Here is a 26,498-nt window from a genome sequence, read left to right as displayed (position 1 = left end):
ATACAACGCACTGTCAACCTCTGGAACTCCTTGCCAGAGGATGTTGTGAAGTCCAATACTGTAACGAGGTTCAAAACGGAGCTAGCTAGATTCATGGAGGATAGGTCCATCAATGGCTATTAGCCAGGATGGGCAGGAATGGTGTCCCTAGCCTCTGTTTGCCAGAAGCTGGGATTGGGTGATAGGGCATGGATCACTTGATGATAACCTGTCTGTTCATTCCTTTTGGGGCACCTGCCATTGGCCACTGTCAGAGGACAGGATACTGGGCTTGATGGACCTCTGGTCTGGCCAGTATGGCCGTTCTTATGTTTTTATGTTCATGCTTATTACAGAAGGTTGGTAAAAGTCAGATTGCAGCATGTTTAAGGATTTAGCCCAGACTGTTTATATTTTGAAGCTTTAATATACTACTAATCCAAAGCATTTGCCACTAAGGTCGATTTTATAGAAGTCGATCTATAGTAAGCGATTTTATACAGTAGGTCATGCATGTTCCCACTAAGGGCATTAGGTCGGCGGAGTGCATCCTCAATACTGTGGCTAGCATCGACTCACGGAGTGGTGCACTGTGGGTAGCTATCCCACAGTCCCTGCTGCCCACTGGAATTCTGGTTTAAACTCCCAATGCCTGATGGGGCAAAAATATTGTTGCAGGTGGTTTTGGGTACATGTAGTCAGTCTCCCCTCCCTTCCTCCCTCCCTCCCTCCCTCCTTGAAATCAATGGCAAACAATCATTTTGCACCTCTTTTCCTGGGTTATCCATGCAGACGCCATAGCATGGCAAGCATGGAGCCCGCTCAGCTGCACACTGCTTTTGTGAGCCTTGTAAACACCTCACGCATTATCCTGCAGTATGTGCAGAGCCTAGCTAAGAATGAGGAAGATTGTGAGCAGGATATGGACACAGACGTTCCTGAAAGCACGGGATGTGGCAACTGGGATATCATGGCAGCACCGGAGCATGTTGATACAGTAGAACACCGATTCTGGGCCCAGCAAACAAGCACAGACTGGTGGGACCGCATAGCGTTGCAGGTATGGGATGATTCCCAGTGGCTGCGAAACTTTCGTATGCATAAGGCCACTTTCATGGAACTGTATGAGTTGCTTTCCCCTACCCTGACAGTTGAGAAGCGAGTGGTGATAGCTCTGTGGAAGCTTGCAACGCCTGACTGCTACCTGTCAATTGGGAGTCAATTCAGAGTGGGCAAATCTACTGTGGGGGCTGCTGTGATCCAAGTAGCCAGGGCAATCAATACCCTTCTGCTAAAAAGGGTAGTGACTCTGGGAAATGTGTAGGTCATAGTGGATGTCTTTGCTGTAATGGGGTTCCCTAACTGTGGTGGGGCGATAGATGGAATGCATATCCCTATCTTGGCACCGGACCACCTTGCCAAAGAGTACATAAACCGCAAGGGGTACTTCTCAATGGTGTTGCATGCACTGGTGGATCACAAGGGCCGTTTCACTGACATCAACATGGGATGGTCGGGAAAGGTGCATGATGCTCACATATTTCGGAACTTTGGGCTGTTCGGAAAGCTGCAAGAAGGGACTTTTTTCCTAGACCAGAAAATTACCACTGGGGATGTTGAAATGCCAATAGTTATCCTTGGGGACCCAGCCTACCCCTTGCTCCCATGGCTCATGAAGCCGTACACAGGCAGCCTGGACAGTAGTAAGGAGCAGTTCAACTATAGGCTGAGCAAGTGCAGAATGGTGGTAGAATGTACCTTTGGACATTTAAAAGCTCACTCGTGCTGTTGCTGACTAGGTTAGACCTCAGCACAACCAACATTCCTATTGTAATTGCTGCTTGCTGTGTGCTCCATAATATCTGGGAGAGTAAGGGGGAGACGTTTATAGCAGGGTGGGAGGTTGAGGCAAATCGCCTGGTGTCCAATTTTGAACAGCCAGACACCAAGGCAAATAGAAGAGCACACTGAGGTGTGCTGCGAATCAGAGAGTCTTTGAAAAACAGTTTCATGACTGACCAGGGTATGGTATGACAATTGTGTGTGTTTGTCCTTGATGCAAAGCCTCCTCCTTTGTTGAATGTACTTCCCTGTAAGCCAATCCCCTTCCCTCCCTTCAACCACAGCTGGCACAGGAAATGAAGTCCCTATTGTTCCGAATCCATTCATTCTTTATTTATTAAAAAAAACTTGAGATCACTGACAACGCTGACTAGTAAAAGGTAGCCTGGGTATAACAAAGGGTTTGATAACAGGGTGAGGTTGGGGAGGAGGGAAGGACAAGGCCACATTGCTTATTGTAGCCAAACTACAAATCAAAGAGGTTTGAATGACAGCCTTCTGTTGCTTGGGCCATCCCCTGGAGTTGAGTGGCAGGGTGCGCGAAGCCTCCCCACCCCCGTGTTCTTGGGCATCTGTGTGAGGAGGATATGGAACTTGCCGAGGAGGGCAGGCGGTTACACAATGGATGCAGCGGGGGTCTGTACGCCAATTGCCTTTCCTGCAGCTCCACCAGATGCCTCATCATGTCTGTTTGCTCCCCCATTAGCCTCAGTATCTCCTCCTGGGTGTTCCGATCACGCTCACTGTATGCTTTCCTGGCCTCTGCCACCAAATGCCTCCATGCATTCAGCTGTGCCCTATAAGTGCGGGAGGACTGCATGAGATCTGAAAACATGTCATCGCGAGTGTGTTTTTTTCGCCTTCTAATCTGCAATAACCTCAGGGACAGAGTTGATGCGGGGAGCATAGAAGCATTTGCAGCTGCAGGGGGGAAAAAAAAGAAGAGTAGACTTTTAAGAAGATACATTTCTGAGAACAAAAGGGAGATTCTTTCACAGTGAATCAAGCAATTCACTGCAGACAGCACATGTGTTTTAGGTAAAAGGTCGCATTTTGTCTTTTACATTGAGCGCCTGCCAGTATGGTGACACATCACACACAGATGGGAAACAGAATTTGGTTTCCAGGCAGCCATGGTAAACCAAAGGGTACGTTAGGTTGGCTTCTTCCACGTTCATAACATGTGGGAATGGTTTCAAACTGCAGCGCCCTCCTTTCCCAGAGCAACCAGTGCCAGTTGGGTTTGCTGTTTAAAAGGAAGGGCTGCAAGTGCCGTTTAAAAGGAGGGGCTGCTGTTTTGGGGTGGATGTGCAGCACACCCCTCTCCCTGCCCCCACATGGCTATTCTCTGGGATGATCCCTTTTAGCCAAGCCCAAACAGCCCAGCATGCCTGGGGTCTAATGTGTGGGGGATCACCAAATAGAGGGGATTACTGTTGCCTTACAAAACTTCCCTCTTTCAACCAGGTGACCATGAATAATATCACCATCCTGAGGCTGACGCAGAAAGATAAAGACTGAATGCTGCATGAATGCGACCAAAACCCAGGACCATTCGCTGCCATGCTTTGTGCTGCAATGATTCCAGATCACTTGCTACTGGCTTGGTGTGGTAAAGTGTCCTACTGTGGAGGATAAAATAAGGCAGCCCTCCTCAGAAACCTTCTGCAAAGGCTTTCAGAGTACCTCCAGAAGAGCTTAATGGAGATGTCCCTGGAGGATTCCCGCTCCATCCCCAGACACATTAACAGACTTTTCCAATAGCTGTACTGGCCGCGAATGCATTCCAATTGTTCAGGGCAAATCAAACATTAAACACAATTGCTTTTAACCCCTATAGTTTTGTTACAAATGTGCACTCACCAGAGGTGCCTTCTCCACCTTCAGGGTCCAAGAACAATACACTCTGGGAGGGTATTGGCTCCAGAGTGAGGAAAAGGTCCTGGTTGCCGGGGAAAACGGATTCTCTGCTTGCCTGATGCGCATTCTCCCCCTCCTCCTCAAAATCCTTATTGGGTCCACGAAGAGCGTTGGGGTACTGGTAGGGTCCCACCCTAGAATGGCATTCAGCTGATCACAGAAGCAGCATGTCTGGGGCTCTGACCTGGAGCAACCGTTTGCCTCCTTTGTCTTTTGGTAGGCTTGCCTGAGCGCCTTAATTTTCATGTGGCACTGCTGTGTGTCCCTGGTGTAGCCTCTGTCCATCATGCCCTGTGCGATTTTGACATATATATCAACATTTCTTCTGCAGGAGTTCTGCCTGCAGATTCTTCTCCCCATACAGCAATCAGATCCAGTGTCTCCCATTCCCTCCATGCTGGAGCTCGTTTGCAATTCTGGGGGGACTGCATGGTCACCTGTTCCGCTGAGCTCGCCACGCTGACTAAACAGGAAATGAAATTCAAAAGTTCCCGGTGCTTTTCGTGTGTACCTGCCTAGTGCATCAGAGGTGAAAGTGCTGTCCAGAGAGGTCACATTGGAGCACTCTGGGATACATCCCAGAGGCCAATACCATCAAATTGCACAGCACTGCATCTACTGTACCCCAAATTCGACCCAGGAAAGTCTATTTTAGCACTACTCCCCTTGTCAGGGAAGAGTACAGGAGTTGATTTTAAGAGCCCTTCAGGTTGGCGGAAGGGGGTTGGTTGTGTAGACACATTCATTCCACAGTATGCATCCGATGAAGTGAGCTGTAGCTCACGAAAGCTTATGCTCAAATAAATTGGTTAGTCTCTAAGGTGCCACAAGTACTCCTTTTCTTTTTGAGAATACAGACTAACACGGCTGTTACTCTGAACCATTCATTATAAAATTCACCTAACCTGGCTAAATTCGACCTAACCTCGTAGTGTAGACCAGGCCTTAGTTTCCTCGTGTATGTTATTAATATAAGGCCCATCTTCCCTAATGTTCTAATGTCAAAGCAATGTTCTTTTCCAAGACAAAAAGGAAAGAAATCCAATGGGGTCACATGGTATGAAGATGAAATCTCCTTGAGGATGGAATCAGCCACAGAGAGAGGAGTCTGTCGGACCAAATATTTCCCTAGACCAGACTTAAAAATCAAATAGTGACTGTGGGGAAAAAGACCCTTTACTCTGATGATCAGGGGGTACCCCTTGTACAATAAGGGAGTTCTGCCTGATTCACCACCTGTAGAGGCTAAGGCAAGAGTCCACTTAACTGCCCTGTGTCTACAACAGCAGTAGCAACTCTCAGGGAGAACGACAGATACAGGACCAGGAGTCACAGAAAGCAGAAAACAGTGAACTCTCCACTCCTCCACAAGCTATTCTGTAGTTCCACAACAGGTGGATTGGAAGCTGAAGCTGTCTCCTTGCAGATGTACAGCCTGCATCCATGGTTTTCTTGAAGGCTGCAAATGTGTGTCTAGTTTATAGGGCCCTATATTTTTCATTTGAGAAGAACTGCTATTGATGAACAAATATATTAGAAAAATTACATTCTTATTTGAAATTTGCTTTCTGCCATTTTACCTTGCCTCCAGTCCCGGCAGGATCTGTAATTCTTTCAGGTTTTATATCTTTCATAACACAGACGGCAGCCATAACTAGTTTGACACCAGATGGAGGATTCTTCATTGATTTCACAATTGTTATATCAGATGGCTAAAACAAAAGTGACATTTAAAAAATAAAATGTATTGATTTACAGTTTTGTATCTCGTACACAAAATACATTAAGCTCAATATTCATAACAAAAGAAAAAAATATTATCAATTTCTCATGACCAAGTAGCATATATGTAGTGAATAAAAACAGAAATGAAAGGAATTTTAACACTGCACACAATAAATATAAGAATAATTATAGGGTTTGTTTTTTTACAAGGGATGATTTGAAAACATATAGTTAATATTGCCTGAACACAAGAAAAATCCACCCTACAGCAACTTTTTCTTATACATGGGAGATCAAAATTAGATCAAGTTTAGTAAGTGTAAACAAACCATACAAAAATCCAAGACTAGGTCAAAAGATTTCTTTGGTACTTAACCCAAGGTGGCACACAAGAAATCTCATATGTTTGGCAAGTCCAAATGAACAGTTCCTGCAGGCATTTTCTCTACAATACTGTTCTAAAGTCTGGTAACTGAGTCATAATGGTGACTCTGAAAAATTCAAGATCCAGAAAATTCTTAGCCACATTATAATTTTAAAACAAAAATGTAAGCGCTGGATTCCTTGAATGGACATCCCTAAGCTTAGCTAGGTGGCGAAATTAAACACCAATGTTAATATGTCGATTTTGTGTAGTGCCTAATACAGCTCCAGTCCTGCCAATATGCTTGTGCTTAGCTTTAGGAATGTGATTAGTCCCATGAAAGAACTGAATCAGACTACATGTGAGAGTTAAGCATGTATAAATGTGTTTGTAAGATCTTAATCAGGATTCCTCTTCTCATCTAAGTTTTTTTGTGTAGTAATGGCCAGGTGGTTTCCTAAAGCAACAGATTTAGGGCCTAATCCTGAGATTAGGGCCTAATGCTGAGCATTTCCTGAGAGACCTCAACTTCCACTGACTTCATCAGGATTTGAGGGTGCTCAACATCTTGCAGGAGGAACACAGCTCCTTGCATGATCAGACCCACTCATTCCAAAAAGATGATAAAACAAAGATATACAGAGTGGTGCTCAAAGAAGTTTGTGACTAAGCAGATAGAGAAAACCTAAAGCTGAGATGGACCAGAAAAAAGAATAAAGGACAGAACCTAGTAGCTAGAGAGATGGGAGCCAGGGAAAGAAGGGAGAGTGACATACTGCCTTGGGAAAGTATTTATAAAGAAAGTCTAGGGACAAAAAAAAAAAAAAATCACACAGGCTTTCAACTCTCAAGCAGAGAAGATATCTGAAAACTGTTTTCTCAGAAGTACTTTCTGTGTCACATGACACAAACAAGTATGTTTTTTAACAGATTTCCTAAATTCAGAAGAAGAATTTGTGATTACCCAGATGTCAAAAACTGAGAATTTTAACCTTTTTCAAACCTTTTCTTCTTTTCTCCTTAATGTGTTCTTTGGCAAATAACCCAAAGTACACAGAAAAATTAAATAATTTTTTAAAGTGCCACTTTTAAAAATTTAGCTCGCCTTAAGGGTGTCAAGGGCAGAAAGTGCAGCCTCTAGCGCTGGAATTGCCTCTGCCAGGTCACTCTCACACTCATTCTTCAGTTCCTGGGCTTCCGCTGCTTTTTCTGTAGCAATCTCTTCATCTATTTTCACAGTTTTACTTTTTGCTTCCACTTCTGCCGATTCCTTCTCTATAATCTAAAGAAAACACTCATGAGCAGAATTCATCGAACTTGCCACTGAATGGTGTTTATTCAATCAACTGTCTGGGGCTATGACGTAGAGCATCTATAAAATAATTTTGGTTTACTTCTTTGTCTTTTTCAGTAGGTTAGTATTAGAATCATTATTAATTTATGTGACACTGACCTGCATAAAAAATTGTTTTCTCAAAATAAACTGAAAAGAAAAGATCTGTAGGTAATGGGAATTTTGTAGGAGTAACATAACATCTCTGTGGACCCACGTCAATAGCTAGCAGAATCAAACAAACATAAGCAGCCTTAGATTTGAAATTGGAACTGAGAGACATATAAAAGGTGTTCTTTGCACTAAATAAGGGCTTTATATCCCTACAATTTTGAAATTCCTACCAAGAAACCCATCACTACGTGCACTAAGATTGCAGTTACTACAAATAGCTGTTTTTACAATACTTTTACAGTGAAAAAGGCCACAAGTTTACCAGGCGATTTTTTTGTGCCTCATGCTGCAACTTAAAAATGGATTTGTAATGTAAAATGATTTTTACAGGCCCCTAGTCTGTAATATAGACTATACCTATTGTGCTTTTTATTTTTTTTTTTGAGTGAAGAGGCCATCACTTGATTCAGGGCAATGACTCCCTCCCATTTCTGTCAATCTGACTACTAGTTTCCCTCAAAGCTTTTGGGTGTTGGGGACTCTGACCTGGAATGCAGATTTGTCAGAGAAGGCGGAATGTACTGGAATGCATTTTTAGAAAGCCATTTTTAAGTAACAGCCAAGTTGACAAAAACGTCAAGAAAGACTTCTGTCTATTTGGTACTACAGTTACTGTAAGAGCATCCACATACATCTACTAAGAGAGAGTTAAACTACCAAAATCCATGAAATTTTAATGAGAGTTGGGCACCCTACTTCCTTAGGCTCTGTTGAAAACCCCAGCCTATAACCTTAGGCCATGTCTACACTAGTAGGACTTCAGTGGTACAGCTGCACTGGTATACTACACTGGCAAAGTGCTCCGAGCATGGATGCAGTTTATACCAGCAAAACTGAGCTTTTGCCAGTATAGCTTATTCCAGCCCCATTGAGCAAAACAAGCTATACTAGCAAAAGTGCAGTTTTATCTGTAAACTGCAATCACTAGGGGCTTTTGCCAGCATAGTTATATCAGTCAGGGAATCAAACCTCTGACCAGCATAGCTATACTGGCAGACATTTTTAGTTTAGATAAAGCATCAATGTGTAACCACAGGCGCTTCAAAAACAAGAACAAAGCTTGTATCTTGAACTCATCTCCCTTGTAAGACAGACAGCATACGATAGCATAATTATACTACCCCTTTCAGGAATTCAGTGTAAAGCTCCTCCATGAATAACTGAGATTCTGAGGTATGGACAAATATATTGTACAGTAAGTACTCTTCATTAAAAACTAATTGCTTTGCAAGTGGCATTATGGATCTGTAATATTCACACAAACGCTGTACAATGTGCTTTCACGGGATTACTTAGGCTTTATCTACACTACAGAGGTAGGTCGACATAAGGCAGCTTATGTTGACCTAACTATGTTAGTGTTTACACTACATATCCTGCTGATATACGTGCTTTACTACACTGACATCATAACTCCACCTCCACGAGAGGGCTTACGTCAGTGTAGTTAGGGTGACACAGTGTCTGTGTAGACACTGTGTTTCTTATGTTGGCTGTTGGTTGTCATTCTTTTCCGCTGGAGCCGTGAAATTAAGAAGAAAGCGATCTCCCAAGCCAGGCTGCTACCAGGTTCTATCCAAGCCAGACTGCCACCCAGGCTCCCGGCTTGGGCTGCCGCCCGGGCTCCCCACTCTCCAGTGGGAGCCCTGCTGCCCCTCCTCCCAGGATCCCAGTTCCCCAATCCCCACTGGGAGCATGGCAGCTGACTGGACTCCAGGCGTGGATCTCCCTGCTGGAGGTGACAAGCCCCGGGTGGCTTCTCCTCTGCTCCTGGCTGGAAAAGGGGAGGCAAGAAGCCCAGGTGGTTGCCCTCTGCTCCTGGTTGGGAGTGTGAAGGCAAGAAGCCTGGGTGGCAGCTGGGCTCCCAGCAGGGAGCTGAATGGAGCTGAAAGCCCTGGTACTCAGCTCCCCACACTGCCCCTCTTCAGTTGGTGGAAATGCTCCTAATGAGGATGCACGCCACCAACAGAAGGAAGGTAATGTGGACACCAGCCACTGCAGTAATTACTGTGGTGGCTGTAAGTCGACCTAACAGATTGAGTTAAGACTGTAGCGTAGACATGCCCTCATATTAAGAAGGCAGCACAAAATGTGCATTTATATATTCAGTATTTTGGAGTTATACTACTCATTAATTAGTCTTCAGATCATACATAGGAATGGCCACACCTGACTATTCATGAGTCAAACTCAACAAAGCTGGTGCAAGACATTAAAAAGTATATCCTATGGAATTAGCTATGTCCATTATGCTCCCAAGGGGATTCATTCTTGCAGATTATTTCTGTCTTTTCTCCCCATCAGGATATCATTATGGGAGACAGCTTTACATTCTGCTGGGCTTTCATAGAGCTTTACCAGCAGGAGCCTCTAATGGGAACCCTACTTCCCCAGATTTCCTGGAAACCCCACCTTATCAACATGATAGTTTCTAATTAAAATAATAATTTAATCATTACAAATAACTCAAATTATGTATTTCAGCATTAAACAATATATTTGCTTAACTCTACCTTCATCATATTTGCATTATCCACTTTAGCCTCCTCCAGTTTGGGTTGCAGATCAACTAGTTCTTGCTTCATTTCACCAACCTAGATGGACATTTCTTTATAAAATTATCACAGTAGCAGTAAATGCTGATGCTAAAAATATAGCAAATAATAAGTGGAAAGTTTAACATTTAAATACAGTATAAAATCAAATATGGGTACTATATTTAAAAGAACCCCATAAAAACTTGTTATATTCCCTGAAAACAGGCTCAAACATTAGTGACAAGAACCTGTGGTTTAAAAATTAGAGAAACATCAGTACTATAAATACATAAAATTACTACATATAAGAACAGTGGGTGAAATCCCATTGATTTTAAATGGGGCCAGGATTTGATTTAGTGATATTGATTTTAATAATTTAAGCAAGGCTTTTATATCAAAACAAAGAAAACACTGCAGAAAGATTAATATTATAGTGCTCAATCCTGCAGCCCTTTGGTTTCATGGAGTCACATCCATGCAAGCACTTACTTAGACTGTAAGTTCTTTGGAGTACAGACCATCCCTTTATTATATATTTGCATAGTGCCTAGTACAGTGGAGCCGCTGTCTCTAGGCACTATCACAATATAAATAAACAAACAATGATGTCTGCAGAAAAATGGAAAAGTCCGTTTATCTTGGTCTTATGTTTTAAGACTGTGCTAAAAGCAGTGACCAGTGAGATACACTTTGCATGAAGGGAATGACATAGGTCACAATTCCTGGGTATAAAAGACAAAAAAACCAGGCTGTTCAGGTATGGTCCATGTAGGTATACGTATTTTCTACATACGAAGAAAAATATCCTGGCTCTATTTTTAAGATTGCAGCCTACTTTAAAATGTAGTAGTCTTTGGCCTTGCCTACACTATGAAATTACTCCGATTTTACAGAAGTCGATTTTTGGGAACAGATTGTATGAAGTTGAGTGCATGCGTCCACACTAAGCACATTAATTCGGTGGTGTGCGTTCACAGTACCGTGTCAAGCGTCGACATTGCGAGAGGTGCACTGTGGGTTCCTATCCCACAGCTCCCGCAGTCCCTGCTGCCCATTGGAATACTGGGCTGAGCTCCCAATGCCTGTTAGGGCCAAAAATTTGTTGCGGGTGGTTATGGGTAAATGTCATCAGTCAACCCTCCCTCCATGAAAGCAACGGCAGACAATCATTTTGCGCCCTTTTCCCTGGGTTGCCCGAGCAGACGCCATAGCACGGCAAGCATGGAGCCCATTCAGCTCACTGCAGCAGTTATGACCATTATAAACACCTCGCGCATTATCATGCAGTTTATGCGGAACCAGACCCTGAAAAACCAGGCAAGGAGGCGACAGCAGCGTGGTGACGAGAGTGATGAGGACATGGACAAAGATTTCTCTAAAACCACAGTCCCCAGAAATTTGGAGATCATGGTGTTAATGGGGCAGGCTCATGCCATGGAACGCCGATTCTGGGCTCAGGAAACAAGCACAGACTGGTGGGACCGCATAGTGTTGCAGGTTTGGGATGATTCCCAGTGGCTCCGAAACTTTTGCATGCATAAGGGCACTTTCATGGAACTTTGTGACTTGCTTTCCCCTGCCCTGAAAAGCGCAAGAATACCAAGTTGAGAGCAGCCCTCACAGTTGAGAAGAGAGTGGCAATAGCCCTGCGGAAGCTTGCAACGCCATACAGCTACCGGTCGTTGGGAATCAATTTGGAGTGGGCAAATCTACTGTGGGGGCTGCTGTGATGCAAGTAGCCAACACAATCATTGAACTGCTGCTATCAAAGGTAGTGACTCTGGGAAATGTGCAGGTCATAGTGGATGGCTTTGCTGCAATGGGATTCCCTAACTGTAGTGGGACTATAGATGGAACGCATATCCCTGTCTTGGGACCGGACCACCAAGGCAGCCAGTACATAAACCGAAAGGGGTACTTTTCAATGGTGCTGCAAGCACTGGTGGATCACAAGGGATGTTTCACCAACATCAACGTGGGATGGCTGGGAAAGGTTCATGATGCTCGCGTCTGCAGGAACTCTGGTCTGTTTAAACGACTGCAGAAAGGGATTTACTTCCCAGACCAGAAAATAACTGTTGGGGATGTTGAAATGCCTATTGTTATCCTTGGAGATCCAGCCTAACCCTTAATGCCATGGCTCATGAAGCCGTACACAGGCACCCTGGACAGTAGTAAGGAGCTGTTCAACTATAGGCTGAGCAAGTGCAGAATAGTGGTAGAATGTGCATTTGGACGTTTAAAGGGTCGCTGGTGCAGTTTACTGACTCACTCAGACCTCAGCGAAACCAATATTCCAATTGTTATTGCTGCTTGCTGCTGTGTGCTCCACAATCTCTGTGAGAGTAAGGGGGAGATGTTTATGGCGGGGTGGGAGGCTGAGGCAAATCACCTGGTCACTGAATACGCACAGCCAGACACCAGGATGATTAGAAGAGCACAGCAGGAAGCTGCATATCAGAGAAGCTTTGAAAACCAGGTTCATGACTGGCCAGGGTACCTTGTGACACTTCTGTTTGTTTCTCCTTGATGAAAACCCAACCCCTTGGTTGACTAATTCCCTGTTAGCCACCTGCCCTCCCCACTTTGATCACAGCTTGCTTGCAAAGGAAATAAAGTCACTATCATTTAAAAACCATGTATTCTTTATTAATTGATTATAAAAATAGGGAGATAACTCACAAGGTAGCCCGGGCGGGGTGTGGGAGGAGGGTAGGAGGGAAGAAAAAGGCCACTTCAAAACTTGTTGAATGACAGCCTTCTGTTGCTTGGGCTGTCCACTGGGGTGGAGTGGTTGGGTGCCCGGAGCCCCCTCCACCCCCTCCGCATTCTTGGGTGTCTGGGTGAGGAGGCTATGGAACTTGGGGAGGAGGGAAGGTGGTTAAACAGGGGCTGCAGCAGCAGTCTGTGATTCTGCTGCCGTTCCTGAACCTCCACCAGATGCCAGAGCATGTCCGTTTGATTCTGCAGTAGCTCCAGCGTTGCATCCTGCCTCCTCTCATCTTCCTGCTGCCACCTCTCATCTTGATCATCCCTCCTGTCCTCATATTCATTGGCTTCTTTCCTGTACTGTGCTACTGTGTCCCTCCACACATTCTGCTGAGCTCTGTCAGTGCCGGACGACTGCATGAACTCAGAGAACATTTCATCGCATGTGCGGTTTTTTTGCCGCCTTATCTGAGATAGCCTTTGGGACAGAGGAGGGAGGCTTGAAACATTTGCAGCTGTGGGAGGAAAAAAAGGGAGTGAAGTATTTAAAAAGATACATTTTACAGAACAATGGCTATACTCTTTCACAGTGAACAACACTATTCACTTGACATAGCACATGTGATTTCAGTACAAGGCAGCATTTTGCATCTTATATTGAGTGCCGGCGGCTTTGGTGTTAGAGATAACACATGCAGTGCCAGGCAACAGAATTCGGCTTGCAGGCGGCCATGGTAAGCCATAGTCTTTTGGCTTCTGCAACCTTCATAACAGCAGCGCCCTCCTTTCCTATACCAAGCAAAGCCCGTTGAGTTGGCCATTTAGTGCTGCAGTTTTTGTGTTAACGTGCAGCTGCAGAAACCAAACTAACCCCCCTGCCCATCCAATTCTCTGGGATGATCGCTTTACCCCTCCCCCCACCATGTGGCTGGTATCAGGGAAGATCACTGCTAGCCAAACGCGAACAGCTCAGCGCTAATGGCCCCCACCCCCTACTGCTTGGCTAACTGCAGGGAGGATTTCTTTTCAGCCACAGGCAAACAGCCCAGTAGGAACGGCCACCTCTGAATGTCCCCTTAATTAAATTCCCTGTATTTCAACCAGGTTACCATGAACGATATCACAGGATACCTGAGGATAGTACAGAGAGATAAAGAATGGATGTTGCTTGAATGCCAGCAAACACTGGGGACCATACACTGCCAGGCTTTGTCATGTAATGAGATCAGATTACTTGCTACTAGCATGGTGTGGTAAAGTGTCCTACCATGGAGGACGGAATAAGGCTGCTCTCCCCAGAAACCTTCTGCAAAGGCTTTTAGAGTTTCATGGAGCTTTTAGAGCTTCATGGAGATGTCCCTGGAGGATTTCCGCTCCATCCCCAGACACGTTAACAGACTTTTCCCAGTAGCTGTACTGGCCACAAATACATCTCAAGTCCTCAGGACAAATTAATCATTAAAAAACGCTTGCTTTTAAAATATGTATTATATTTAAAAAGGTACACTCACCCAGAGGTCCCTTCTCCGGCTTGGTTGAGTTGGGAGGCTATTTCAGTCAGGGTGATAAAAAGATCCTGGCTGTCAGGAAGAATGGTGTACTGTGTGCTCTCCTCAAGCTTGGTCGTCCTCCTCCTCATCTTCCCCGTCCGTAAAATCCTCAGGCACGGCGGAGAGTACCCCGTTATCAGAGTCCACGGACAGGGGTGGGGTAATGGTGGCGGCCCCCCCTAGAATTGCTTGCAGCTCAGCGTAGAAGAGGCACGTCTGGGGCTCTGTCCCGGAGCGTCTGTTTGATTGTTTGGTTTTCTGGTATGCTTGTCTGAGCTACATAAGTTTCACGTGGCACCGTGTTGAGTCCCTGCTGTAGCCTCTGTCCATCATGGCCTTGGACATTTTTTGAAATGTTTTGGCATTTCATCTTTTGGAACATAGTTCTGATAGCACGGATTCGTCTCCCCATACAGCAATCAGATCCAGTACCTCCCGTTTGGTCCATGCTGGAGCTCTTTTTCGATTCTGGGACTGCATGGTCACCTGTGCTGATGAGCTCGCCTGGCCAAACACGAAATGATATTCAAAAGTTCCCGGAGCTTTTCCTGTACACCTGAACAATGCATCCGAGTTCAGAGTGCTGTCCAGAGCGGTCACAATGGTGCACTGTGGGATGGCTCCGTCGAATTGTGTCCACACTAACCCTAATTTGAAATGGTGATGTCGATTTCAGCGCTAATCCCCTCATCGGGGAGGAGTACAGAAATCTATTTTAAGAGCCCTTTATGTCGACAAAAAAATGGCTTCGTTGTGTGGACAGGTGCAGGGTTAATTTGATTTAACGCCGCTAATTTCAACATAAACTCGTAGTGTAGACCAGGCCTTTGACTGACTGCAAATTTAATGAGGAAGTGAGAGATGAGTTGATGAAGCAGTGTTTGGATCCAGATCAGGTTTAGTACAGAGTTTGAGATCTGAGTCTGAGGCAAAATCAGGGTTAGGGTTCACATTTGGATTAGTCCATGCCATTATCTCACAAATTGTTCTCTGAGGACTTGTCTACATGGGTTGTATGTGTGTCTATGTGTTAATCTGCATTAATTTGAATTAATCTGATATGAAAATGCCTGAGTACACATGACACAAATCATGACAGCGCATTGACTCCAGATTCATTGCCAACACTGGAATCCTCTTTTAAAGTGCATTAATTTCAATGAGAATTGAATTAATGTGTTGTATTATTCATGTTCATGGACTGCTGCTGTGCACTACTTGGCAGTTCTCCAACTGCTATCCCATGCTGTTTGTGAGTGTCCATTACTGATCTGTGTACCTGTGTGCCTTTCACTATTCTGGGAAGTTGACCTGATGTACAAAGCTCTGTGAAAACTGGTACAAGGGCCAGAATTTGCCTTTTTGCTCCTGGATTCAAATACATCAGCATTGCTGTGATATAGAGTCATAGAGTTTAAGGTCAGAAGGGACCACCAGATCATCTAGCCTGACCTCCTGTATATTACAGGATGCCATCACCACCACCACCTGTGTACTAAATCCAGCAACTGAAAATTAGACAAAATATTACAGCCCACAAAAGACTGGACTGTGCCACAAGCAGAGAATAGGAGGGGCCGAGGTGCACCAGTGCTCAAGCCCTAAAATAGCAAGGAAATGATTAATTGTTACATACCCAGATAATCCTGGCAAGTGACCGACACCCACATGCTGCAGTGAAAGGCGAAAAAACCCCAAGGTCACTCCCAATTTGACCTGGGAGAAAATTCCTTCCCAACCCCACACATGGTAATCAGTTAGAGCCTGAAAATGTGAGCAAGAATCAGCCAGCAAAGCACATGAGAGAGAGACTGCTCAGTGCCACCTTATAGCCCTGGCTCTTCCCATCCAATGTCCCATCTCCAGCCAGGGCCATTCCTGATGCCTCACAGGAAGAAGATAAAAAACATCTCTCAGAATACATTGAGGGTGGGGGGAATCCCTTCCTGACCCCTGCTGAAACCCTGAAGCATGAACTCTGGGAACAAAAAACATAAACCAGAAATGAGTCCCAGGGCTGTTGAGCCCTGCCCCACCATACAATTGCACTCATAAATTTGTCTAGCTCTCTCTTAAAACTAATTAAGCTATTTGCCCACACAATTCCTATTGGGCTATCACTCCAGAAGCCTTATAATATGCCTCAAGCAGCCACTTGGAGTGTGTTGAGACCCTTGATCTCAATCTGTTAGTACAGCAAACTCTTGTGGACAAACACTGGAATAAAGATATTTTTGTGTACATTGCTGAGCAGATCTCCATGAGGGTTCACAACCAGGATGCTGACTGTCACGGATTGTGGGGGAGTCAGGGCCATGCACGCCCCACTTCCTGTGATTCACCGTGACTCTCAACCAGCCAGTAAAACAGAAGGTTTATTAGATGACAGGAACACAGTCCAAAATAGAGCTTGTAGGTACAGACAACAGGACCCGCTCAGTCAGATCCATCTTGGGGGGCAGAGAGCCCAGACCCTGGTGCTGGGCCTCCCTCCGTTTCCCCAGCCAGCTCCAAACTGACACTCCCCCCAGCCTCTCCTCTGGCCTTTGTCTCTCTCGTGGGCAAGACGACCATCTGATCTTTTTTCTCCAACACTTTCAGATGGCATCTTGCAGGGGAGGGGCCCAGGCCATCGGCCATTCTCTGTGCAGACACCTGCACATCCCTTCCCTCTAGGGCTCTACAAAAATCACACACCCTTATCCCCCGACCTAGATACTTAAGAAATGCACAGGGGAACTGAGGCACCCACACAGTATTCAGAGAAAACAAGTTTTTTCCTGCAGCTTCCCACCTATTCCACAAACAGCACCACCTTTCTTTCAGACAGCTCAATGTACACTTCACTACCATTCCACAACTACTGACGTAATAGTTAAACAGTTACTTCCTTCTGTCCAAGTGACCTTTGAATGGCTTCTTTAACCAGGGAAATAGAGAATAAACTGGGTCTCTCGCCAGATAGTTGAAGCAATCTCCACACCATTAATATCCATAGTGAGCTTGGATGCAAACTGTCCTTTCTCCATTAAGGTAAACTGAAGTGAATTCTCGAAGATCCTGGTACTGTGGACCCTTCCAGACCACCCTCTATTTACGTTAATAAGCCTGCCACAGTGATCAACCAGTCCTTAAAGCACCAGGCAGAAATACCCCTTTCTGTTTATAAACTCTGAGCTCTGGTACAGGGGGCAAATAATAGGCACACAGGTCCCATCAACTGCTCCAATACAGTATGGAAATCCAGGCGTGCAAAGCCATCAAACTCCTGAGCACTACCAAGCTTTATAACCTGGTGCAATAGTACCTTATGCATGGCATCGCACATCTGCATAACAATGGCATCAGCAGTCAATCTCCCTACACCTAATTGGTTGGTTACAAATCAATAACACTTGTGAGTGGCCAGCTTCCGATGGCATTGGCAACCTGCTTCTCAACAGGTATAGGGCACTCCTCACTGTGGATTAAATCCCTTGTGTAGACAAGCCCTGAGATTTCTGCCCAAAATAAAACCTGAATTGTGAAAATCTTATAAGACCTCCTGTTCTCATGATACTTCTGATATTCTGGCACCAAAGCTTACATGCATAGCTATTCTGATGAGGTTTTTGGCTACATCTGAGCCAAAACTGAAAAATAAATTCTCTGCTATTTTTAGAGAGAGAAGGTGGATGAGGTAATATCTTTTATTGGACCAACTTTTGTTGGTGAGAGAGACAAGCATTCAAGCTACACAGACCACTTCTTAATCCAAAACCAAACCCATAGGGGTTGTTTCAGGTGTAGGGATTGGAATCTAGCTCCCACCTTGGAAATTTTAAGGTTTTGATTTGAGGTTCTGCTTTTGGCTTGTCTCTATAGAACTGTTTCTGAGTTCAATTTCTGCCTGTTCTAACATGTGTATCTACTCACCTGAGATTCAGCAAAAGCTAGTTTATCTAGTCCATTAGTATAACCCTTTTTGGCTTTCATCACAGTATCCCGTTTTTGAGTTAAAAGTTGCTGGAAGGCAGCAATGAGTTCAAGATAAGAAGTAGGAGTGACATAGTTATGTCGTCTCAGGGTTTCCAAGAATCTATGGAAAAGAAAGATAATCTTTCTAACTACAGTTAATGAAACATAAAAGGGGTGGAAAATAAAAAGTGTGACAACTAACAGGAATGATCCATTTGTTTCAAAAATAAAAATGTCACACAAACATGTTCTAAACTTGCACAGTTCTTCAAATTTACAACTTCACAGTACAGAAATTATCAGTAATGACGGTGACTAAACTACCTTACTAAGTAATGTGGTCCATCACCTAATTGCCTTAATTGTTAACAAATGTTCTCTAACCTAGTACTTTATTTTTAATTTTAGATTATTCTTAATTTTACCACTTTTGATAGCATAAAAAGTCTCATCTTATCCTCCTTATACCTTTATTTATATAAAATATCACCCCGTTTTTTAAAAATATACAAAACTAACTTTTCAGAGAGTGACAAAACAGAAGTATGGAAGTGTTTACAGATGGGCACCACTTCTTGACGTTCATTGTCTGTGAGCTGAAGTGTTTCTAAGAATTTATTAGCCACACGTTCAAGGGCATCTTCAGGCCATGGCTGAAAAAAAAGGCAGAGGGAGGAAATAAAATGTAGGTGTTACCACTCATGATTTGTGCAAAGACGTAATTTTTACACTTTGGAACAAGCAATTTCTTTAATGCGTCCAACAAATTATGTCTCAAGAAATGGTTTGCTGGAGGCTAATCAATAGATCTAGCTGCAGTTTAATTGCTGATAACACCATTTGTAAGGACTGTTGCCTTTAGCAATTAAAGGTAATTATCCAGGTTTTAGTTCTGCTAAGGAATCTCTATCTTCAGTTTTTCCCAGCAGCATAGGAAAACACTGTGCAGCATCACAAAGTGAAATCTCCCCCACACTTGTCAGCCATTCCAAATTGCTTACACCTTTGCTTCCAACTTGTTGATCCTGTAAACTGGCAACAGAAATTATGAACGTATTACTTTTTCACCCAACTGATTTTGTTAACAAAAAAAATCTAGGTTAATTATACACTGTTATATTGGAACCAAGATTCAGATGTGAACAACTATTTTAAAATCTTGAATGCCTTGAGACACAGCACATCATATATTATCTGATTAAACAAAACAATCAATAATCATCAGATGAAGGAATGAAGCATCATTAGAGAGCAAGTTGTTGATGACAGAGTAACACTAGGAACAACCGTGCTGAAACTGGTCAGCCCCTACAATATTCTGCATCTCGACATTCTAATTTTTTTAAATTATTTTTTAGCTTTACCTGTAACAGGGTGAAATATCAAATAGTTTCTCAAAAACATGAGTGAGGATGACTTGTTATACTTTAAATATTTTGAGAGAGGCTGACCCCTGCTAGCCAGAGGGTAGAAGGGAAACATAATGGGGTATGAAAATACAGGTATTATTAGAAAACTGAAACCCTCTGTTGAGGCAGCAACATATTTTTACAAACCTGGAACCAGTCAATAGTACAACAATTGATGAGAGACGGGAATTGTCTCAGACGATTGCGGAAAGCATCTCCGATTGGGCTGAATGCTACCACAACGTGGAGATTTTCTTTGCAGCGGTTCACGAAGTAGGCAAACAAGGCCAGGGGACTGAGTTCATCATGTTTACTGCCAGCTTGAGCTACTGCACGAACTCCCTAGAGAATAATGGATGGGATGGGGAAGCCTGTGATTAATAACCTGTCATTAAATACTGTATTTCAAAATTATTTAAATCATCCTTTTTTGACATCACATGATCTAAAATGTAGTATAGGTAAAATAAGACAAAACCTGCTAATAAACAGAATAAAATTAGAAAAACAGAACAATAAGCAAATAATATTTGGGGGTGCCACACTCGTAGTTATCTAAAAGAAAAGGAGTACTCGTGGCATCTTAGAGACTAACAAATTTGTTTGAGCATAAGCTTTTGTGAGCTACAGCTCACTGCCTCCGATGAAGTGGGCTGTAGCTCACGAAAACTTATGCTCAAATAAATTTGTTAGTCTCTAAGGTGCCACAAGTACTCCTTTTCTTTTTGCGAATACAGACTAACACGGCTGCTACTCTGAAACCTGTCGTATTTATCTGTAACTCTGCCACCACTATTCTAGAACTAATTTCCTGCTGGTTTGACCAATCTAGTATTCTAGATTAGGATAAAGATTAAACTGGTTAAAATGTGACCTTCTCTTTATGGGGAGGTTATAAATCACATTCTGAAAATCAGAATTTGAAATGGAACCTCCTCAGGCAATAAAGTATCTTAGCCTTTTATTAGTAACACAACAATAAGACAATTAAAATCAATCTTCAACCACTTACAAAAACATTTTAAAAGATATAAATTATTAATATAAATTAAAAAGGTGCAAATTATTATCCTCATTTTAAGGAAAGTCAATCTCATAAAAATCAATGTTCTTCTTCCTCTAATATACATTTTAAGTGCCATATACCACACCAACCTCCTAAACTACATTTCATAAAAATAAACAACTTACTGAAAGCATTTTTGAAAGTGATACTCAAAACAATTCTTTAAAAGGATGTGCAGTATTTACCTACAGGTAGAGAAGGATTCAAATGTCCAGATACACAAACATATCACATTTAATCATTTGCAAAAACTTTTCTTCAAAGAAGAAACCTTATATTCTGAATATATGAAGCATCTACACCGTTACTCTGTACTGTTCTTACAATACAATAAATACTGATCTCAATTAACTAACAATCCACAAAAAACAGATCATCCATTTCCCTAAAATTCAAAAGTTTTTTCCACAAAATATGACTATTTCACATAACCTAGCAATTATTTTTTAGAAATCTATAAAGTGGAAAGATAGATTGGTGATAGAATTATTTTGATTGAACATATTTTTATGAACAATGAATGAGTTTATCTCAACTGACATGCTGCAGAATAACTACCACATTTAAATGCTACATGGAAAAAAATTATTTGAAATTAAAGAATATATTCAAAAGAACTATGAAATTGAAACAGAACTATCCATAGCCAACCATCTTTAATAAATACTTGGTTAAAATGAAAAGATAATACCTTAAAAATCCAATCAATTAAAATCATCATATAATCTAACTTCTTTGCAAATTATATGGAATGCTGCTCTCAATATATTTATCAAACCACAATGAAAGAAATGTTTTTTTTTAAAATGTATCAAGTAACATAACTAATTAAATAAAAACATTTGTGCATGTACGGTGCATCAACTTCTATGAGTTTTGGAAATGTAACACCCTGATGGTTCATTAGTTGACATACCATGGACATGTGAAAAGATTAAGACCTAAATTTTCAAAATACTACTCTAATTTTGAATGTCCAACTTATGAAACCTAAGCCCTGATTTTTGGAAGTGCTAAGCACTCAAAATGTGTGAACAGTATTCTGAAAATGGAAAAGGAGTACTTTTGGCAATTTAGAGACTAACAAATTTACTTGAGCATAAGCTTTCGTGAGCTACAGCTCACTTCATTAAGGTGCCACTAGTACTCCTTTTCTTTTTGCGAATACAGACTAACACGGCTGCTACTCTGTTAATTGTATCCAGTTTGCAAATTAATTCCAATTCAGCAGTGTCTTGTTGGAGTCTGTTTTTGAAGTTTTTTTGTTGAAGAATTGCTACATTTAGGTCTGTAATCGAGTGACCAAAGAGATTGAAGTGTTCTCTGACTGGTTTTTGAATGTTATAATTCTTGACGTCTGATTTGTGTCCATTTATTCTTTTACATAGAGGTTGTCCAGTTTGGCCAATGTACATGGCAGAGGGGCATTGCTGGCACATATCACATTGGTAGATGTGCAGGTGAACGAGCCTCTGATAGTGTGGCTGATGCGATTAGGCCCTATGATGGTGTCCCCTGAATAGATATGTGGACACAGTCAGCAACAGGCTTTGTTGCAAGGATAGGTTCCTGGGTTAGTGGTTCTGTTGTGTGGTGGGTGGTTGCTGGTGAGTATTTGCTTCAGGTTGGGGGGCTGCCTGTAAGCAAGGACTGGCCTGTCTCCCAAGATCTGTGAGAGTGATGGGTCGTCCTTCAGGATAGGTTGTAGATCCTTGATGATGTGTTGGAGAGGTTTTAATTGGGGGCTGAAGGTGATGGCTAGTGGCGTTCTGTTGTTTTCTTTGTTGGGCCTGTCCTGTAGTAGGTGACTTCTGGGTACTCTTCTGGCTCTGTCAATCTGTTTCTTCACTTCCGCAGGTGGGTATTGTAGTTGTAAGAATGGTTGATAGAGATCTTGTAGGTGTTTTTCTCTGTCTGAGGGGTTGGAGCAAATGCAGTTGTATCATAGAGCTTGGCTGTAGACAATGGATCGTGTGATGTGGTCTGGATGAAAGCTGGAGGCATGTAGGTAGGAATAGTGGTCAGTAGGTTTCCGGTATAGGGTGGTGTTTATGTGACCATCACTTATTAGCACCGTAGCGTCCAGGAAGTGGATCTGTTGTGTGGACTGGTCCAGTCCGAGGTTGATGGTGGGATGGAAATTATTGAAATCATGGTGGAATTCCTCAAGGGCTTCTTTTCCATGGGTCCAGATGATGAAGATGTCATCAATAAGGCGCAAGTAGAGTCGGGGCGTTAGGGGACGAGAGCTGAGGAAGCGTTGTTCTAAGTCAGCCATAAAAATGTTGGCATACTGTGGGGCCACACAGGTACCCACAGCAGTGCCGCTGATTTGAAGGTGTACATTGTCCCCAAATGTGAACCTCAGAAACAACTCTGACATCATAATCAAAAAGGCTGACAAAGGAGGTGCTGTTGTCATCATGAATAGGTCAGAATATGAACAAGAGGCTACTAGGCAGCTCTCCAACACCACTTTCTACAAGCCATTACCCTCTGATCCCACTGAGGGTTACCAAAAGAAACTACAGCACTTGCTCAAGAAACTCCCTGAAAAAGCACAAGAACAAATCCGCACAGACACATCCCTGGAATCCCGACCTGGGGTATTCTATCTGCTACCCAAGATCCATAAACCTGGAAATCCTGGATGCCCCATCATCTCAGGCATTGGCACCCTGACAGCAGGATTGTCTGGCTATGTAGACACCCTCCTCAGGCCCTACGCTACCAGCACTCCCAGCTACCTTCGAGACACCACTGACTTCCTGAGGAAACTACAATCCATCAGTGATCTTCCTGAAAACACCATCCTGGCCACTATGGATGTAGAAGCCCTCTACACCAACATTCCACACAAAGATGGACTACAAGCCGTCAGGAACACTATCCCCGATAATGTCATGGCAAACCTGGTGGCTGAACTTTGTGACTTTGTCCTTACCCATAACTATTTTACATTTGGGGACAATGTATACCTTCAAATCAGTGGCACTGCTGTGGGTACCTGCATGGCCCCACAGTAATGCCAACATTTTTATGGCTGACTTAGAACAATGCTTCCTCAGCTCTCGTCCCCCAACACCCCTACTCTACTTGCGCTATATTGATGACATCTTCATCATCATCATCTGGATGACTGGAAAAAGGCTAATGTAGTGCCAATCTTTAAAAAAGGGAAGAAGGAGGATCCTGGGAACTACAGGCCAGTCAGCCTCACCTCAGTCCCTGGAAAAATCATGGAGCAGGTCCTCAAAGAATCAATCCTGAAGCACTTGCATGAGAGGAAAGTGATCAGGAACAGCCAGCATGGATTCACCAAGGGAAGGTCATGCCTGACTAATCTAATCGCCTTTTATGATGAGATTACTGGTTCTGTGGATGAAGGGAAAGCAGTGGATGTTTTGTTTCTTGACTTTAGCAAAGCTTTTGACACTGTCTCCCACAGTATTCTTGTCAGCAAGTTAAGGAAGTATGGGCTGGATGAATGCACTATAAGGTGGGTAGAAAGCTGGCTAGATTGTCGGGCTCAACGGGTAGTGATCAATGGCTCCATGTCTCATTGGCAGCCGGTATCAAGTGGAGTACCCCAAGGGTTGGTCCTGGGGCCGGTTTTATTCAATATCTTCATAAATGATCTGGAGGATGGTGTGGATTGCACTCTCAGCAAATTTGCGGATGATACTAAACTGGGAGGAGTGGTAGATACGCTGGAGGGGAGGGATAGGATACAGAAGGACCTAGACAAATTGGAGGATTGGGCCAAAAGGAATCTGATGAGGTTCAATAAGGATAAGTGCAGGGTCCTGCACTTAGGACAGAAGAACCCAATGCACAGCTACAGACTAGGGACCGAATGGCTAGGCAGCAGTTCTGCGGAAAAGGACCTAGGGGTGACAGTGGACGAGAAGCTGGATATGAGTCAGCAGTGTGCCCTTGTTGCCAAGAAGGCCAATGGCATTTTGGGATGTATAAGTAGGGGCATAGCGAGCAGATCGAGGGACGTGATCGTTCCCCTCTATTCGACATTGGTGAGGCCTCATCTGGAGTACTGTGTCCAGTTTTGGGCCCCACACTTCAAGAAGGATGTGGATAAATTGGAGAGAGTCCAGCGAAGGGCAACAAAAATGATTAGGGGACTGGAACACATGAGTTATGAGGAGAGGCTGAGGGAGCTGGGATTGTTTAGCCTGCAGAAGAGAAGAATGAGGGGGGATTTGATAGCTGCTTTCAACTACCTGAAAGGGGGTTCCAAAGAGGATGGCTCTAGACTGTTCTCAATGGTAGCAGATGACAGAACAAGGAGTAATGGTCTCAAGTTGCAGTGGGGGAGGTTTAGATTGGATATTAGGAAAAACTTTTTCACTAAGAGGGTGGTGAAACACTGGAATGCGTTACCTAGGGAGGTGGTAGAATCTCCTTCCTTAGAGGTTTTTAAGGTCAGGCTTGACAAAGCCCTGGCTGGGATGATTTAACTGGGAATTGGTCCTGCTTTGAGCAGGGGGTTGGACTAGATGACCTTCTGGGGTCCCTTCCAACCCTGATATTCTATGATTCTATGATCTGGACCCATGGAAAAGAAGCCCTTGAGGAATTCCACCATGATTTCAACAATTTCCATCCCACCATCAACCTCAGCCTGGACCAGTCCACATAAGAGATCCACTTCCTGGACACTATGGTGCTAATAAGCAATGGTCACATAAACACCACCCTATCCCGGAAACCTACTGACCGCTATTCCTATCTACATGCCTCCAGCTTTCATCCAGACCACACCACACGATCCATGCTCTACGATACAACTGCATTTGCTCCAACCCCTCAGACAGAGAAAAACACCTACAAGATCTCTATCAACCATTCTTACAACTACAATACCCACCTGCTGAAGTGAACAAACAGATTGACAGAGCCAGAAGAGTACCCAGAAGTCACCTACTACATGACAGGCCCAACAAAGAAAACAACAGAATGCCACTAGCCATCACCTTCAGCCCCCAATTAAAACCTCTCCAACGCATCATCAAGGATCTACAACCTATCCTGAAGGACGACCCATCACTCTCACAGATCTTGGGAGACAGGCCAGTCCTCGCTTACAGACAGCCCCCTAACCTGAAGCAAATACTCACCAGCAACCACACACCACACAACAGAACCACTAACCCAGGAACCTATCCTTGCAACAAAGCCCGTTGCCAACTGTGTCCACATATCTATTCAGGGGACACCATCATAGGGCCTAATCGCATCAGCCACACTATCAGAGGCTCGTTCACCTGCACATCTACCAATGTGATATATGCCATCATGTGCCAGCAATGCCCCTCTGCCATGTACATTGGCCAAACTGGACAACCTCTATGTAAAAGAATAAATGGACACAAATCAGACGTCAAGAATTATAACATTCAAAAACCAGTCGGAGAACACTTCAATCTCTTTGGTCACTCGATTACAGATCTAAAAGTTGCAATTCTTCAACAAAAAGACTTCAAAAACAGACTCCAGCGAGCGACTGCTGAATTGGAATTAATTTGCAAACTGGATACAATTGACTTAGGCTTGAATAAAGACTGGGAGTGGATGGGTCATTACACAAAGTAAAACTATTTCCCCATGTTTATTCCGCCCCCACCCCCCACCGTTCCTCAGACGTTCTTGTCAACTGCTGGAAATGGCCCACCTTGATTATCACTACAAAAGGTATTTTCCCCCCCTCCGCTCTCCTGCTGGTAATAGCTCACCTTAAGTGATCACTCTGGTTACAGTGTGTATGGTAACACCCATTGTTTCATGTTATCTATGTATATAAATCTCCCCACTGTATTTTCCACTGAATGCATCCGATGAAGTGAGCTGTAGCTCACAAAAGCTTACGCTCAAATAAATTTGTTAGTCTCTAAGGTGCCACAAGTACACCTTTT

At 43.5% G+C, this 26,498-nt stretch overlaps 1 protein-coding gene across 10 annotated transcripts in view; it reads right to left on the bottom strand.

The window, feature by feature from the left end:
* Positions 1-26,498, bottom strand: part of DNAH12 (dynein axonemal heavy chain 12) — a 179,419-nt gene that overhangs the window by 50,390 nt on the left and 102,531 nt on the right. For 6 of the 10 annotated variants that reach the window (XM_073351485.2, XM_078853594.1, XM_073351484.2 and 3 more), the window contains 6 exons: positions 19,650-19,844; positions 18,613-18,746; positions 18,052-18,214; positions 9,851-9,931; positions 6,936-7,112; positions 5,322-5,453 (listed from right to left, as the gene is read on the bottom strand). In XM_073351485.2, coding sequence (XP_073207586.1) covers positions 5,322-5,453; positions 6,936-7,112; positions 9,851-9,931; positions 18,052-18,214; positions 18,613-18,746; positions 19,650-19,844 — 882 coding nt within the window. Of the gene's footprint in view, positions 1-2,129; positions 2,743-3,684; positions 4,205-5,321; positions 5,454-6,935; positions 7,113-9,850; positions 9,932-12,518; positions 13,102-14,097; positions 15,060-18,051; positions 18,215-18,612; positions 18,747-19,649; positions 19,845-26,498 lie in introns of those variants that run through there. The other 4 variants (XM_078853595.1, XM_078853596.1, XR_013636030.1 and 1 more) reach the window with 4 other exon arrangements.

The sequence above is a fragment of the Lepidochelys kempii genome, chromosome 7, assembly GCF_965140285.1.
Source record: "Lepidochelys kempii isolate rLepKem1 chromosome 7, rLepKem1.hap1, whole genome shotgun sequence".
Lineage (NCBI taxonomy): Eukaryota > Metazoa > Chordata > Testudines > Cheloniidae > Lepidochelys > Lepidochelys kempii.
Note: the sequence above shows the minus strand (reverse complement) of the source record. Positions and strands in the feature narration are given on the sequence as shown.